The sequence below is a fragment of the Stegodyphus dumicola genome, chromosome 1 (genome assembly GCF_044657685.1).
Source record: "Stegodyphus dumicola isolate Sdum_Otavi_A_Nest chromosome 1, ASM4465768v1".
NCBI lineage: Eukaryota > Metazoa > Arthropoda > Arachnida > Araneae > Eresidae > Stegodyphus > Stegodyphus dumicola.
Window position 1 is genome coordinate 113,463,902 of NC_140768.1, and position 17,045 is coordinate 113,480,946.

Sequence of the window (17,045 nt, forward strand, 5' to 3'; positions counted from 1 at the left end):
AGAAAATCACCTTAGGCCCCAGTGCCCAAAACTCATAAAGGATAAATCACCAGCCATAGTAAACAACGTATACCAATATAAAAGCGCAGAGGAATTGTTGTCTCCGTTTATCACGGACGCACGAGTAAATGGTCGTCCTATTAAAGTGCTGCGGGACACCGGAGCAAGCCTCGATTTGGTGAGTCGTAACCATGGAGGTAGGAAAGTTTTTCTAAAATGTAATCTGTACATACACTGGTGTGAAAAACTTAAGCAACAGGTGTTCTTTTTGGCATAACTCCATGAGAAATCATCTAAGAGACATGAAATTCAGAATTAAGAGACAGCATTTTGTATTTAAACGATGACGAAAGCATAATTGCTCTAAAAATGAATACAATGCATACAGTATGGAATCAAACAAAAACAGGCATTATTGAACTCATAGTATCGTTACGCATGATTGTCTGTACAAGAGGAAGAACAACAAGCAGGTGTTCCTTAGTATGGGATATGCCCTCCCCTTACTGCAATGGTTGCTTCGAACGGTCTCTCTATACTCAGCACCAGATTTTCCAACAGATCTTGAGGTAAGAGTGCCCATTCCTCAATCAGCATCTATTTCAGTTGTTGGGTGTTGCCCGGAGCATGTAATCATGTCACAATCGTCTTACCAAAGCATCCCACACATGTTCTATGGGATTTCAATAAAGGGAGCACGCTGGCCAATCCATTCGAGTGATATGTTCACTTTTCAGTAGCTTCTGAACAGCAAGAGTCCGGTGTGGCCGTACATTGTCGAAGTCTGCTCCAATGGCACCTCGGAACAGACGCACATGGGGAAGGATCACCTCCAGCGATCTCCGGTTACAGAACTTCTGTGGAAAACGTGGAGCTCCGTCCGCTCGTTCAGCATAATGTCTCTCCAGACGAGATCTTCAGGACACCGTAACGGTCTCTTTCCGTAATGTTACTGAGATTAAACCGTGTGCTGACCTCTCTCCAAATCAATTTGTGTTAAGAATCGCTTGTGACACTAAAACGACTCTCATCCGTAAGGAGGATACGATTCCATTGATGAGATGCCCAGTTTTTGAGCTCCTTGCACCAGTGTAAACGGTGATGCCGATAGCCAACTTTTAAAGGGATGCAGCGTTCAGAACGGCAGGCGCATAGGCCACCTTTGTGAAGCTGTTTGGGCACAGTTGTGGTGTTGCGTGGCCCCAACTTGCCCGCAACAGGAGTAGTGACTGCTATGAACTGGAAATTACACAAACTCTTAAGAAGGGTTTAACTCCCTTTTTATTCCACTTTAGAAGTTACAGATGCGTTCACTTGACGCTCACAAACTACGCCGACCCGACGGTTAAATAAAAAGAGAAAAGTACAACTAAAAATAAATAACAGGATGCATAACTAATGAAGTCACTATATACGAGGCTCTATAATTGCAACGATCTTAACCGCGTTCTAAGATACAGCTGAGATTCAGCAAACTTTCGGATTGAGAAGTTGAAAGTTTCAACTAACTGCCCGAGTAGGCACACAGGCCGAAACGCGCGGTTCTTAAATTTCTACCTAGCAACCTTCACGCTCGTGAATCAAGAAAGCACACTTACAAACTCGTTTCCCTTCTATTTAACTCAAAATTACATCTGCTAAAAATTTGAATACTCTGCGCGTTCTACTAAAATTTACATACTCTGGCATTGGCAATTCTAGGGGAAAGTAAAGGCTTGACAGGAAAGATAGCTTAAACTTAAAATAAATGTTAGTTAAAATAAATATAAACCCTACACAGTAAACCACGACAATTGTCTCCCGTTGCTGTTCACAGTTGTTGAGCTGTGGCGCTTGCTGACTGGTTTCGGACTCTTTTCGTCTGAAGGACTATATATCGGTTATTTGCTGCGGTTGGTTTCCTGGAACGGTCACCACCAACCTTTCTAACAGTTGTACCTATGGTATGGAAGGCTTTCTAAACGCGCGAAACGCCACTTTTTTGATTCCGAACTCTTCAGCTATACTGGTCACACTTCGCCCCTACTCCAGATTGTCCATCATTCTTCTACGTGTGAAGTCATCCAAATCATTTCTTCTAGAAAAAAAAAAAAAAAAAATTACGAAAGAACTTTTTGTACTTGCGAATGTCTTTAATTGCGTCTCCATCCTTCCTTTTATGGTAATCTCGAGTTGAGCGCACTGACCATACGCGTTTTGCGTACGCTCACGTAGCCTGTGACCTTTTCTTCTTGACATTTGCATATACATGACCTTTCTACTGAATTGTGTGTTCATTGTACTGAACGCAAGAATCCCTTTTCTATAATTTCATGGCTATCTGATTAATTTACATTGTTGCTTAAGTTTTGCACACCAGTGTAATTGTATATATAAGTAAATATTTAGCCTAGAACAGGTCTTTTTAGTCCAAAGGGATTTGAATCCCGAAGGACTATTAGTTTCGTTTTGGCATTTTGCGTCGGACTCATAAATGTCGGTTCACTTTTCAAACTGTTGCCACAAAATGTTAGAGTCCTGCATTATATTTGAAGAAATTAAATAATGAAAAATCTGCATAAATGTATGTATATTTCTCGTATTGTGATAAAACAACGGTACATAGAGTCATCGAATTTTGAATAACGTAATCCTCCAACGAATATGAGCATGTGGAAGACCAAATTTGAAATTTGAAATTTGTTTTATGATCGATTTCCTATTTTTTAAAACTTTGACGAATTTTTGATTAACAAACTCAAGGATTTCAAAGCGAGCAATGGCAACGTTGTGCAGAAAAAACATTTTTATCTCCAGCGCGTGAGTCTCTGTATCGGAAATTCTAAAGATATGCTCGTTTTAAAACTATTTTGCGATATTGCTGTTGCACTGGATCTTATGGTTTAAGTGCGAGGAACATGATATTTAATAAAGAAAGGTAACACACAAAATGTTAAAAAACGCCCCTTTGGACGTAATTTAAAATCTGAAACATTTCAGATTTTTTTTTTTTTTTTTTTTTTTTGCGGAGATACGATTATGGTACACCGGCGATGACTCCAGTCCTGTGAAGACTGATTTTAAACACCCGTTGGCCAAGACTGCTTAGCTACAGAACCTAATCAGTAGCTTCCGAAGTTTTACCTGAGTCGACTCCCCGGGAAGCGTTCAAATTAGACAAGAATTTTCATGCTGAGACAGGCAGTGAGACGGACTGCTTGTTTTAATGATTGCTGCCCGGTGCTTTTCTGACTCGGCGCCGTCGTGCACCGCACGACTTTGCACCTATTGTCGGCGCGGTCCTGGGCCCAGGGTAAAATCCCGAAGAAGGCATGGGTGTAAAACTGACTGTTCCTTCATAGGAATAAAATAGCCACCACTTCTGGTCTTAGTAGTGGGCCAATGCTGTTATAGGCAAGTTGGAGGGGGGGAAAACTATCATTCTTGTGATATACCGGGTGATCAAAAAGTCAGTATAAATTTGAAAACTTAATAAATCACGGAATAATGTAGATAGAGAGGTAAAAATTGACACACATACTTAGAATGACATGGGGTTTTATTAGAACCAAAAAAAAAAAAAAAAATACTGTTATCGGCCCTTTTTTCTTCGAGAAAATGCGTGATTCTGGTTTTGTAACTGCTACCGTGACCCAGCCTGGCTGATAATCACCTGCTGGAACGTACGATTTTTATGCAGGATGGCGCTCCACCCCATATTGCTAGACGCGTGAAAGATCTCTTGCGCGCGTCGTTTGGTGATGATCGTGTGCTCAGCAGCCACTTTCGTCATGCTTGGCCTCTTAGGTCCCCAGACCTCAGTCCGTGCGATTATTGGCTTTGGGGTTACCTGAAGTCGCAAGTGCATCGTGATCGACCGACATCTCTAAGGATGCTGAAAGACAACACCCGACGCCAATGCCTCACCATAACTCCGGACATGCTTTACAGTGCTGTTCACAACATTATTCCTCGACTACAGCTATTGTTGAGGAATAATGGTGAACATATTGAGCATTTCCTGTAAAGAGCATCATCTTTGCTTTGTCTTAATTTGTTATGCTAATTATTGCTTTTCTGATCAGATTATTGCTTTTCTATTTATTGCTTTTCTAATAAAACCCCATGTCATTCTAAGTATGTGTGTCAATTTTTACCTCTCTATCTACATTATTTCGTGATTTATTAAGTTTTCAAATTTATACTGACTTTTTGATCACCCTGTATTTTCATTTAAAACAAAAAAGTATAACAAGAAACAAAGGTTATACCAAACCATCTCAGCAAAAATCTGAGTGTACGAATTATTATATGAGTTTTGATCACCCTGTATTTTCATTTAAAACAAAAAAGTATAACAAGAAACAAAGGTTATACCAAACCATCTCAGCAAAAATCTGAGTGTACGAATTATTATATGAGTTACTAGGTGTACCCGCCCGGCGTTGCCCGTGCATTTAGAAAATGCAGATAAGTGAATAGCGCAGGAATAGTAGTGTAGGACATGTAGACTGTCTCTCTCTCTTCTCCCCCCCCCACAAGCTACAAAAAAGAAATGAATTGTAATTAATCGATTTAATGTATCGTCAAAACAGCAAACTAACGCTAGAATAAAGAAATCAATTGTTACAATCGAACGTTATTTGAAAACAAATAATAATATCAGTGAGTCAAAAAAACCGTGATTAATTAATTATAAATAATTTTTTTTTAATTTTTCTAATTCAAAAATCGAAAATCGGGCTTCGAGGTCTGGTGGCCAGCCCCTTTGTGCTTCCGTATAAAAAATTCCAGGTCCCTGCGTGCGATAGATTTGGCTGGAGAGCTCGGTCAGACAGACAGACAGACACATTACACTTGCTTTTATTATTATAGATTGATTAACACTTTTTGAACTATGATTTTATTAGAAGGAATATTTTGATGTTATATATTTTACAATAAGCAGTGTTTAAAACAGATAAAAGTAATATATTAGAAAACAATTTCAAGTTTGTGTTTCAACATTTAGTACGAGATGTGCAAATAAATTTAAAAAATCCACCGAAAACAAATATAAACCACTGTATGAAAGTTCATCAGATTATGAAAAATATGGTTTTTCTACCAAACGAAATTTTCATCTTTCGTAATTGATAAGTACATTTCATAATAAACAAAGTTAATATCTTCAGCGGGTTACTAATTAATTCAAAAGCCGGTTAATCTGTCATCGGTTAATCGGGAGTTGATTATAAGCTTTTTTTATACCATACAAAATCGAAAAACAACCTGCGAAATATATATAGATGGAAAACGGCAAAAAATGCAGGTTAATGGTTTCGGCGTGACATAGAAATCTTTTGAATATTCTTCTTCGCATATGAAAGCCGATCCGCTAAAAATTTGAAATTAAAAAAAATACCAATTCGCAATTACATAATGATCCCCTTTTTTTCGCGCGTTGTGGGCAAATGACGTCACAAGCAATAAATGTTAGTCTGCAACAAATCAAGTTCAATTTCGAAATCACGTTAGTGACAAGAAGGCGATACTTCAATTATTTGCTCTTTTCATTTTTATTGTTGCTGTTCATCGCATCTCGCGTGGCCAGAACTCTTTTATTAGTAGCAACAGAACTCGCTGATAGGAGCATTGTTGAGTTTAGAGACAACGAGGTGAACAGCTTCTTCCGCAGCACTCTCGTGAGATATTTTGTTTTTCTTCCTCTTTTCTTTTCGAAACATGACAGCTCCGGAATCAGGTGAGTTATTTCCTTTCTATGTTAAATAAGCGTAAGTTTACGCTCTGTTAAATTTATTCTTTCTTTTCTGTGTACTTTATTTATTATAAATCATTTCCTATTGTGTAAAACGAAGAACTTATTTGTTTCTAAATTCTGAACTTTTATTTTAATTTTAAGTTTTGTTGCTGACTAGTTGCGTATATCGGTTGAAAGTTTAGGAAAATAATATTCAGTGAACCTTCTTATGGCGACTAATTTTAAAAGTTGATTAGTATTTCTCAGATTATAAATAAATATCGGTATTAGGTTTCTTTTCTCGGAGGCCATCTGCATAGACAACTAGTTTTGTTTGAATTGTATGTAATTGTCTTCGAGTAAGAGCGCCATATTAATAATTATTGTTATTATTAATTGTGAAAATAGATTTTAAGTAAAAAAAAAAGGTTTTTTATACATTAGATGCCTTATTAACCATTATAAACCGGGAAAGAGATCCACAATTAACACAAAATCGCGGTTAATCAGACGGCATTTAAGAACACACGATGGAGGAATGAACCATACAATAATTATAAACAACAAAAACAAAATACTGTTGCTAACGAAATTAAGCTTCATAAGACATAAAGAGACATTAATTAATTTATTATTTACTTCGTTTAATTCTGAACATTATTACATTACTTAATTCTAAAACAATTAGCATTTTACTGTTGCCAAAACCAAATCTAAAATACCATGTTGCCTCTCCACCTTTTCCCTTTAAAAATACTAATTAAATTTATAAATAATTCACATTTATCTGGTAAATTTAAATATCATTTAAACAAAAATAATAATGATATGAAAATAAATATTACAAAATATATTTTTTAAAATAACTGTGAAGTTCCGCTGCTAAAATATTTTTAACAATTTAACTTGACTTTTAAGCAGTTTAATCTGCAAAATAAGTTCATTTGGTTATAAAAGTTAAACCCGCATTCAAAACAAGAAGCCAACACTTCAACGCGAAAAGAATACTGTTTTAATTTTATTGCATTTGTATATCGATTGGAAACAGAGAGAAAAAGAAGATTTAATGGCTGTACACTTAATTTATTTTTAGTATTTATCAGTACATTTTTAGTAGGTAATTTAGCAATATTTATATATTCTAGAATGTTTATAATAAAATTGCGAACTGTCGTGAATAAAAGGAATTTTTAAACATTATAACATTATCTGCTATCATTGATGTGCACTTCTCTGATCCCTATAAAATTGATATTTTATTACAATATTTTGTTTGTAATACTTACTTACGTTTATTTACATCGAATCTCTCAAACAACAACAAAAATATCAGCCATTGTTTTCTTGGCTTTCACGATGCTGCCACTCTTTTTAACTTCATCAAAAACTTACTGATGTCACAATAAATCGATGTGACCAAAGCGACCGCAGTCATCTCCGTCGTTGAAACTTTGTGAAAGATAATAGTTAGGTATCTGGCAAAATGCACGGTCATATGAAATACAAGAAATCTGTACGCTTATTAATATTATTTATACTTTAATGAGCAGTAATCTGTCAAAATAAAGTTGAAATAAATTCAAAAATTAAAATGTATCCAAATTTAAGTGAATAGATTTAGAAATACATTAAATGCAAAAATTAAAATTTATCCAAATTAAGTGAGTTGATTTAGAAATACATTAAATAAAAGTCATACAAAATTAAGTTAACAGTTTTAAAAATTACTTGTATGAATAATAAAAGCTATATACATAGTCCATATATATATAAACAAGAGTTTAGAAATTCCAAAAATAAGATTAATAATTATTAAAATTGCGCGGAATTAAGTGAAATCAATTAAGTAATAAGAGATTAATAATTTAATAAAAAAATGTTAACAGATTAGCTAACAGAAAGACTAAATATCAAAACTGAAACAAAAACAAAACAACATAATGAAATGACATAAAAATATAATGCAATAAATAGTTATATTCCATGATCAACTATCATAAAATTTCCATTGGCAGTGGGGATAATGCAAGTAATAATCCAATCAAGTACTGTCGTCTGAAGGTCGAGTTTCAAACCTTCTCGAAGCAATTTTTTTCTTCGTCTCTCCATCCATTTTTCTAATAATAAACTCGACTTCAACCGAACCTGCTTATTACTGCCATGTTCGATTTAAATATAACTCCTGCTGACGAAATTCTTTGTCTTATTTTACAATCAGTTCGCTTTGACATTTATTTCTGTTACATTCCTCGAGCATTCTAGCCATTGTTAATAGAAATTTTCCAGTTATTTTAAATCGTACTGAAAGCGTTTAGCGTAAAGCAAATGCTTTAAAAGTGTTTCGTCATTTTCAGTATGCATTTATAGTATTTTAATTTTCGTAATTTCTTAATAGTTTTTGATACAGTCGAACCCAATTTTAACGAAGCCCCTGATATAATACTTAATGTTATTTTATACTGCTATAGCGAACCTCCAGAGGTAGGAAAATCGAATATGATAAATTATATGGATATCTTCAATTGACGTGTTTTTGTACTTTTTTCCAGAAATTTAATGTAAAAGTTACTAACCCTTTAAATCATCCACGTTTAAGAATGCCGCGTTCCAACGGTAAAGGAAAACACCTTTACCTTACTTTCTTCTATCTTCACCTCCACTTTTCTGTGTGTTCTAAACAAAAGCTATGCAAAACATATTTGAAATCCTATCTAGAGGAAATAATTAGCATATCTTAGGGCACCATATGGAATTCTTTGCGTTTGGTATATGTGATCATTGAACAAAGCATGTGAATGGTTTCACTGATTCCATTCGGATTATTTGATTGAGTTGTCAGACGTAGCTTTATTCAACGCTATTCTGTAATGAAAATTTTGAAATTTCATGATACCTCTAATTCAAAGATTCGATGATTAATTCAAGAAATCATGACATTACTATCTATTTATCGCGTATCTACGCGACTATTTTACGCGACTAATCTATTTATCGCGTAAAAGTATTATTAACGTAACCACTGTAATTCAAACTTAATATGCATTTTTAGCCCAAAGGAGCCTTAGCTCAGCAGGGCTTTTAGTCTCGAAACGGGATTTTGCGTCGAATCACTGTAAAATGCTGAATCACTTTTCAAATTGTTGAAACCAAATATTATCGCCCTGTATTATTTTAAAAGAAATTAAATAACAAAAAATCTGCATGAAGGTGTATGTACTATGTTTTTTGCATTGTGAAAAAACGACGGTACCTAGAGCCATCAAATTTTGAGTAACGTAATTCTCCAACCCGAACATGGGCACCTGGAAGCCCGAATTTTGAGTTTCGAATTTGTTTTATTAACTATTTCACATTTTGTAAAACTTTAACGAATTTTTGATTAAGAAACTTAACGATTTCAAAGCAAGCAATGTCAACACTATGCAGGTAAAAAAGAAAGGGGGAGGAAAGGCATTTTTATCTCCAGCGCTCGAGACAGTCTTTCGGAAGTTCTGAAGATAATGCAGTTTAGAAATATTTTGTGATATTGCTGTTGAATTGAATCTTATGTAGTTTAAATGCGAAGAACATATTTAATAAATAAACGTATCAAAACACACAAAACATATCAAAACGCCCCTTTAGGCGTAATATAAAATCTGATTTTTTTTATTTACTTTATTTTATTTTATTTATTTATTTATTTATTTTTAACTAAGATTTGTTATTCACTTCTTTTAGTAGAATTTCAATGTTAACCAGTTACTCTCCCCGATTCTTCATTCAGTTTTTACACAAGTTTGTGCGATAATCTATTTTTTTTTTATCGTATCGGATATAACGAACGAAACTTCTAGTCCCTTGAAGTTCGTTATAACGGGGTTCGACTGTATTGTAATTTAACAGAGGTTACAATGAACATTTTCTAAGACGACTATCTTCAGTTCCGGGTAATTTTGGTCTTCTTTGAGAAGCTATAAGGTATTTCTCCCGCTTTCTTAGCATGCCTTCGTAGTGTTGTGGTCAGCACGATGGGCGCGTGTTCTAAAGGTCCGTGGTTCAATTCCCGGCGAAGGCATTGCTCATTTTTCACTTCTCATGCTTCCTAAAATCCTGATGTCTCTACAAAGTAATGTTTAATACTAATGCTATTTACTATATTCTCAGATGTAGTAGACGCTTTCAAAGGTGGTTGGTTATCTATGAAGAGTCAGTCGCGAAGGAAGATATTCATTTTATTTTGTATGACTGAGTAACGCACTTATCAAAATACAGAATTTTATAGCACAAATACTATATTCAATCAAAATTACGATCTCCTTTGAATGTTTTGAAGACTATTATTAAAGCGTCGAAGGGTCTTATAAAATCTAAAAGAAAATCTTAATGCAGTTCTAAAGACTTTTATTTCTATTTGTAGGAGATAATTTATTGTTTTGACATTTTTCTCTTTAGTCTAGCTGAGGGGCTCCCAGCGGCATCGCTGTTGACCGCGTGAGGGTCGATGATAATCAAGGGATCGATAGCCGAATATGCACTGGTAATGGATCGATATCATCAAGGTCCTATTGATTAAAAAAATTATTAATAAAATTGATGTTTACTGATGTAAAACTATACTATATAGTAAGGAAGAAATCGTGTAAAATAAATATAAGGGGCAAATACACAGAAAAATATTTAATATATTTTTTAAATATTATTTATTATTAAATGTTAATCAGTTTCTCTCCCCGAATCTTCATTCGCTTTTTACACACGTTTGTGAGATAATGTATTTTTGCTATCGAATCGGATATAACGAACATATTTCTAGTCCCTTGAAATTCGTTATAGCGGAGTTCGAATATATATATTTTCTCTGCAGTAAGGGCAATGATTTACGACTTGAAAAACAATAATTTAATACTATTAGTCTAATCATGAAACATGTTGAATATTTTTTAATTATTTAATAATTAAGCGGTGGATTTAAGAATGAAATGAAGTGATTTTATGCCAAATATTAAGAATATGCCACTTCACTTTCTTCATAACTGATATTTTGGGCAGTTAGAATCTGTGATTTGGTCTCTGAAAACTTGATTATGTTTGTAAATTAAAAATAATAATACCACTAAAAGTAATAAAACATAAATCTAATAAACCATTTTTTTCCTCAAAACTTTTATCCATATTTTTAGTCTAACTGTTATCTTTAAATCATTTATGTGCAATTATTTGTATTATGATTTATTACAATATAGTGTATATTACAGAGAAAAGTGTAAATGGGTCGATGAAGGAAAACCATTCTTTTAAAAGGGATCAATGCAAGAAAAAAATTAGGAATACCTAGTCTAATGTTATGTCCCTTTTAAGCCTTTCCCAGTTCTGACTTTTTTAAAAATCGTTTCATTTCAGACTCTCTTGATGGGATAAGTAAGAACGACTCCTATTTCAGCATTTTCATTCAGGATCAACGCAAAATTTGGAGAGCGCGACAAAAGGTCAAGTGACTGTGATGTCGCAATGACTCTTTGCCCTTTAAATTTTAGACGCTGCTTAAATAAAAGATTAATGACATTTTCAATTGCATCTTATGCAAAAAAAAATATGTTTTTAAAATTTGAGTACGATATAGTATTATTATTTTCTTAAAACGGAATTCTAAATCATAAAAACTGTAATATTGACAGTAAAAAAATTCACATCGAAACAGAAAAATGAAAACTTTTGAGGATTTGGCTAGCATTAAATCTGCATTGTAAAAAAAAAAAAAAAAAAAAAAAAAGCAAGTATTCTGAAGAATCGGGAAAATCGTAAGTGGTACTACTATCATAGTTTTTAATAAAATAAGATAAATTACTTTATAGACTTTTAAAAATGTGATTTTTTTTCTGTAGTAAAGAATGTTAAATCATATGTACGGGAATAAATGTTTTATACTACTATCTGCCTAACAGAGTAACAAAGTGTTCAGTGTTTAATAGAGAGTTAAAAAATGCTTTCCTTTCCGGCTGAAAAAAGTGTTAATGTATCTTAATTTCCGCGCTAATTATAAAGATAGGTTAATAATAGACTAACAGGCAAGCCAGTCAGCTGAGCGGGTTGCTGTCAAAAAATTTATAAGTTCTATATGCACCCGAAAAGAAAATGTGTAAAAGCATTTCATGAGGAATGAAATCAATGCAACATATTTTAATAATAATAAAGGGACCTTGTGACTCCGTAAAAAATCTTACTGTACCTCTGTTTAGAAAAGACGGATGGCAATTTTAAAATTCCGCCTTTTACGCGCTTTGACGCAGCAGCGAAACAAGAAACTTGCAGAGGACGAAAATTATTTGGTTTCATAATTTTTAATTAATATTTCGGTTAATTAATATTCGGTTATTATTAAAAATGGTCGAAATGGCTTCCCAAGAAATTTGGAAAAAATCGGGAGTACCTCTCTCGAAACTCAAACGATTAAGTAAAAATATTCAATAGGATTCGAAAATAAATTAATAAAGTCAAAACGTTTCAGACATTCAAGAGGAAACGAACGTTAAAAAAGAAAAGAAAAAAGCAGTAAACTGAAATTCTGAAAGTAGCAGGAACAATTGTCAAGGTAATAGCAAACAGAATGATATAAACTTTATGCAGTATCTTTTGGATGCATACGTGAAAGCCCACGCAAAACCGCAGAACACTGTTAGTTTGGTCCAACTTTCTAATTCCGTCGAACGGGCTGGCTCCATGGGTGTTTTCTTGCTTTTACGTATGTGTATCGTTTATGCAGTATCTTCTCCATGCATATACGAAGAAAGCGGGCTCAGTCCGCGCAAAACCGCTGAACACTGGTAGTTCGGTCCAACTTTCGAATACCGGCGAAATTACAATGGGAACTCATGAACATTGAACAATGAAAAGCGGGCTTCAGCCCGCTCAGCTGGCGGGCTTGCCCGCTAGTAAACTTTTAATTTCCGAAACCGGACGCTGAAAAATATCAAAAACGGAAATTGTGTATCTGCATTTAATTCTTCAAAACATTCTATCCGTAGTTTCGAGTGAATGCACTCTGCTTTGTAGGACTGAGGTTAAATTTCTCCTATTTCCATTGTTAAATAATGAAGAATCTGTATGTATATGTATAAGGCATGGCCAATAGAAGAATCTAGACCCACAGAACTTAATAAACATAGTCCTGCATCCAGACATGTGCACGCCGAAGCCGGAGTTTCGATTTTGGTACTGCCGATTGCAATAAAAAAGGGATGTGAGCTGTTCGCAACTAGATGTTATAGCAGTCCCATATACGAAATTTCAACGCTCCACGACTGATCGTTTTTGAACTATGCGAGATACATACGTACGTACGTACAGACGTCACAAAAAAATTCAGTCTGAATCCATTTTACAATCGCTTTTAGAACAGAGAATCTTTTATTCTGTCCGTGCATACAGACATCACGCAAAGAATAGTCAAAATGGAGTCAGGATCGACCATGATAGGTATTTTCTTTGAAATCTGATAACCGAAAATTTTCACAATTACAAGTACTTCGTATAAGGAAGTAAAAACAATAAAGTAATACATTCTAAATTGGTTAAATATGGTTTTATGTTTTCCTTTACTCATCAGGCATAGTTAACGTTTGAAAATGGCCGCTCGCCATATGAATAAAGTGAATCTCTGATTCACTTAAAAATTTTTCTATATATGTGCTTTCTTATATATAGTACACAGTGAGCAAATTTGAATAACGCTGTCCAATCTGCTCATCTCTCTCTTAGAGATGAAATTTCAAAATATCTTTCAGCTGTCAAACCTGAGAAAAGCCAAAAACTTTTAATGTAACCTATGGTAATAATGTGATTCTTGGAGATCGCGAGTTGTCATTGGTGTTAGAAATAATTTTTACAGCCAAAAATATTTCATCTTCTAATGAGGCTAATGGAAACCAAAGGTTTTACACCTTGCTTATGTTTCTTTACATTCGAAGACTTGTATTGATTCAGGGTAATTTTTTTGAGAACGTAGGTTTTCATTTGAAAGTTGCTGAACTTTTTTACTTTTTTGTAAGCGCTTTACGTTTATCAAAAACGTTTTGAATCATTTTGTAAGCGAGTCTCGTTATCAGTGTCCGATAACTCAGAAAATGACTAGGATAGAAAGTAATTTCAAGAGTTTTTCATGTTCTCTACCAGCTAATCACTTCTTCCGGAAGTTCAGTATGTCTCATAATTTACTGCAAAATTTAATTGCCGTTAAGTGAAAGCTCTCAAACAGATACTTACAATTATAAATTACATTTTTTTCTCAAATTTATTTTAAGAAATACCCAAACGATAAATTATGTAAATTATTGAACTACACAAAAATCTGCCGAAGGAGCTTCACTTCATTTTGAAATTTATACAGGCAAAAGCATATTCTGAAGCAAGTATTCTGAAGAATCGGGAAAATCGTAAGTGGTACTACTATCATAGTTTTTAATAAAATAAGATAAATTACTTTATAGACTTTTAAAAATGTGATTTTTTTTTCTGTAGTAAAGAATGTTAAATCATATTTACGGGAATAAATGTTTTATACTACTATCTGCCTAACAGAGTAACAAAATGTTCAGTGTTTAATAGAGTGTTAAAAAATGCTTTCCTTTCCGGCTGAAAAAAGTGTTAATGTATCTTAATTTCCGCGCTAATTATAAAGATAGGTTAATAATAGACTAACAGGCGAGCCAGTCAGCTGAGCGGGTTGCTGTCAAAAAATTTATAAGTTCTATATGCACCCGAAAAGAAAATGTGTAAAAGCATTTCATGAGGAATGAAATCAATGCAACATATTTTAATAATAATAAAGGGACCTTGTGACTCCGTAAAAAATCTTACTGTACCTCTGTTTAGAAAAGACGGATGGCAATTTTAAAATTCCGCCTTTTACGCGCTTTGACGCAGCAGCGAAACAAGAAACTTGCAGAGGACGAAAATTATTTGGTTTCATAATTTTTAATTAATATTTCGGTTAATTAATATTCGGTTATTATTAAAAATGGTCGAAATGGCTTCCCAAGAAATTTGGAAAAAATCGGGAGTACCTCTCTCGAAACTCAAACGATTAAGTAAAAATATTCAATAGGATTCGAAAATAAATTAATAAAGTCAAAACGTTTCAGACATTCAAGAGGAAACGAACGTTAAAAAAGAAAAGAAAAAAGCAGTAAACTGAAATTCTGAAAGTAGCAGGAACAATTGTCAAGGTAATAGCAAACAGAATGATATAAACTTTATGCAGTATCTTTTGGATGCATACGTGAAAGCCCGCGCAAAACCGCAGAACACTGTTAGTTTGGTCCAACTTTCTAATTCCGTCGAACAGGCTGGCTCCATGGGTGTTTTCTTGCTTTTACGTATGTGTATCATTTATGCAGTATCTTCTCCATGCATATACGAAGAAAGCGGGCTCAGTCGGCGCAAAACCGCTGAACACTCGTAGTTCGGTCCAACTTTCGAATACCGGCGAAATTACAATGGGAACTCATGAACATTGAACAATGAAAAGCGGGCTTCAGCCCGCTCAGCTGGCGGGCTTGCCCGCTAGTAAACTTTTAATTTCCGAAACCGGACGCTGAAAAATATCAAAAACGGAAATTGTGTATCTGCATTTAATTCTTCAAAACATTCTATCCGTAGTTTCGAGTGAATGCACTCTGCTTTGTAGCCTCCACATATATCGTCAGTGAAGGGTAACAATAATTATGGCTAATTATGGATTAGCCTAATGCTCTAGTTAGCAGTTTTTTTTTTTTTTTTTTTCTGTTCCAAAATTACAAAAATTTTTCATTTGATTCTGAATCAAAATTGTATACGCCTTGATAGCAAGTCAGATTCGTTTTTTAAATTAATAATGGAACATTAAAACTTTGAAATGAATAAATTTTTCTTTTCATAATTTATGAATTATGTTGTATCTCCAAGAGAGAAATAGTAATGACGCTTCTAATATGTCTAAAGTTTTATATGGGCTGAGGTTAAATTTCTCCTATCTCCATTGTTAAATAATGAAGAATCTGTATGTATATGTATAAGGCATGGCCAATAGAAGAATCTAGACCCACAGAACTTAATAAACATAGTCCTGCATCCAGACATGTGCACGTCGAAGCCGGAGTTTCGATTTTGGTACTGCCGATTGCAATAAAAAAGGGATGTGAGCTGTTCGCAACTAGATGTTATAGCAGTCCCATATACGAAATTTCAACGCTCCACGACTGATCGTTTTTGAACTATGCGAGATACATACGTACGTACGTACAGACGTCACAAAAAAAATTCAGTCTGAATCCATTTTACAATCACTTTTAGAACAGAGAATCTTTTATTCTGTCCGTGCATACAGACATCACGCAAAAAATAGTCAAAATGGAGTCAGGATCGACCATGATAGGTATTTTCTTTGAAATCTGATAACCGAAAATTTTCACAATTACAAGTACTTCGTATAAGGAAGTAAAAACAATAAAGTAATACATTTTAAATTGGTTAAATATGGTTTTATGTTTTCCTTTATTCATCAGGCATAGTTAACGTTTGAAAATGGCCGCTCGCCATATGAATAAAGTGAATCTCTGATTCACTTAAAAATTTTTCTATATATGTGCTTTCTTATATATAGTACACAGTGAGCAAATTTGAATAACGCTGTCCAATCTGCTCATCTCTCTCTTAGAGATGAAATTTCAAAATATCTTTTAGCTGTCAAACCTGAGAAAAGCCAAAAACTTTTAATGTAACCTATGGTAATAATGTGATTCTTGGAGATCACGAGTTGTCATTGGTGTTAGAAATAATTTTTACAGCCAAAAATATTTCATCTTCTAATGAGGCTAATGGAAACCAAAGGTTTTACACCTTGCTTATGTTTCTTTACATTCGAAGACTTGTATTGATTCAGGGTAATTTTTTTGAGAACGTAGGTTTTCATTTGAAAGTTGCTGAACTTTTTTACTTTTTTGTAAGCGCTTTACGTTTATCAAAAACGTTTTGAATCATTTTGTAAGCGAGTCTCGTTATCAGTGTCCGATAACTCAGAAAATGACTAGGATAGAAAGTAATTTCAAGAGTTTTTCATGTTCTCTACCAGCTAATCACTTCTTCCGGAAGTTCAGTATGTCTCATAATTTACTGCAAAATTTAATTGCCGTTAAGTGAAAGCTCTCAAACAGATACTTACAATTATAAATTACATTTTCTTCTCAAATTTATTTTAAGAAATACCCAAACGATAAATTATGTAAATTATTGAACTAGACAAAAATCTGCCGAAGGAGCTTCACTTCATTTTGAAATTTATACAGGCAAAAGCATATTTCTGAGCTGTCAT

At 33.9% G+C, this 17,045-nt stretch overlaps 1 protein-coding gene across 3 annotated transcripts in view; it reads left to right on the plus strand.

The window, feature by feature from the left end:
- The window catches only part of LOC118184166 (sulfate transporter-like), a 257,622-nt gene that overhangs the window by 99,256 nt on the left and 141,321 nt on the right, over positions 1-17,045 (plus strand). The window contains exon 1 of one of the 3 annotated variants that reach the window (XM_085819545.1): positions 5,564-5,722. The exons of the other annotated variants lie outside the window; for them this stretch is intronic. Coding sequence (XP_085675671.1) covers positions 5,704-5,722 — 19 coding nt within the window. The 5' untranslated portion in view covers positions 5,564-5,703. Of the gene's footprint in view, positions 1-5,563; positions 5,723-17,045 lie in introns of those variants that run through there. 3 annotated transcript variants of the gene reach the window in all.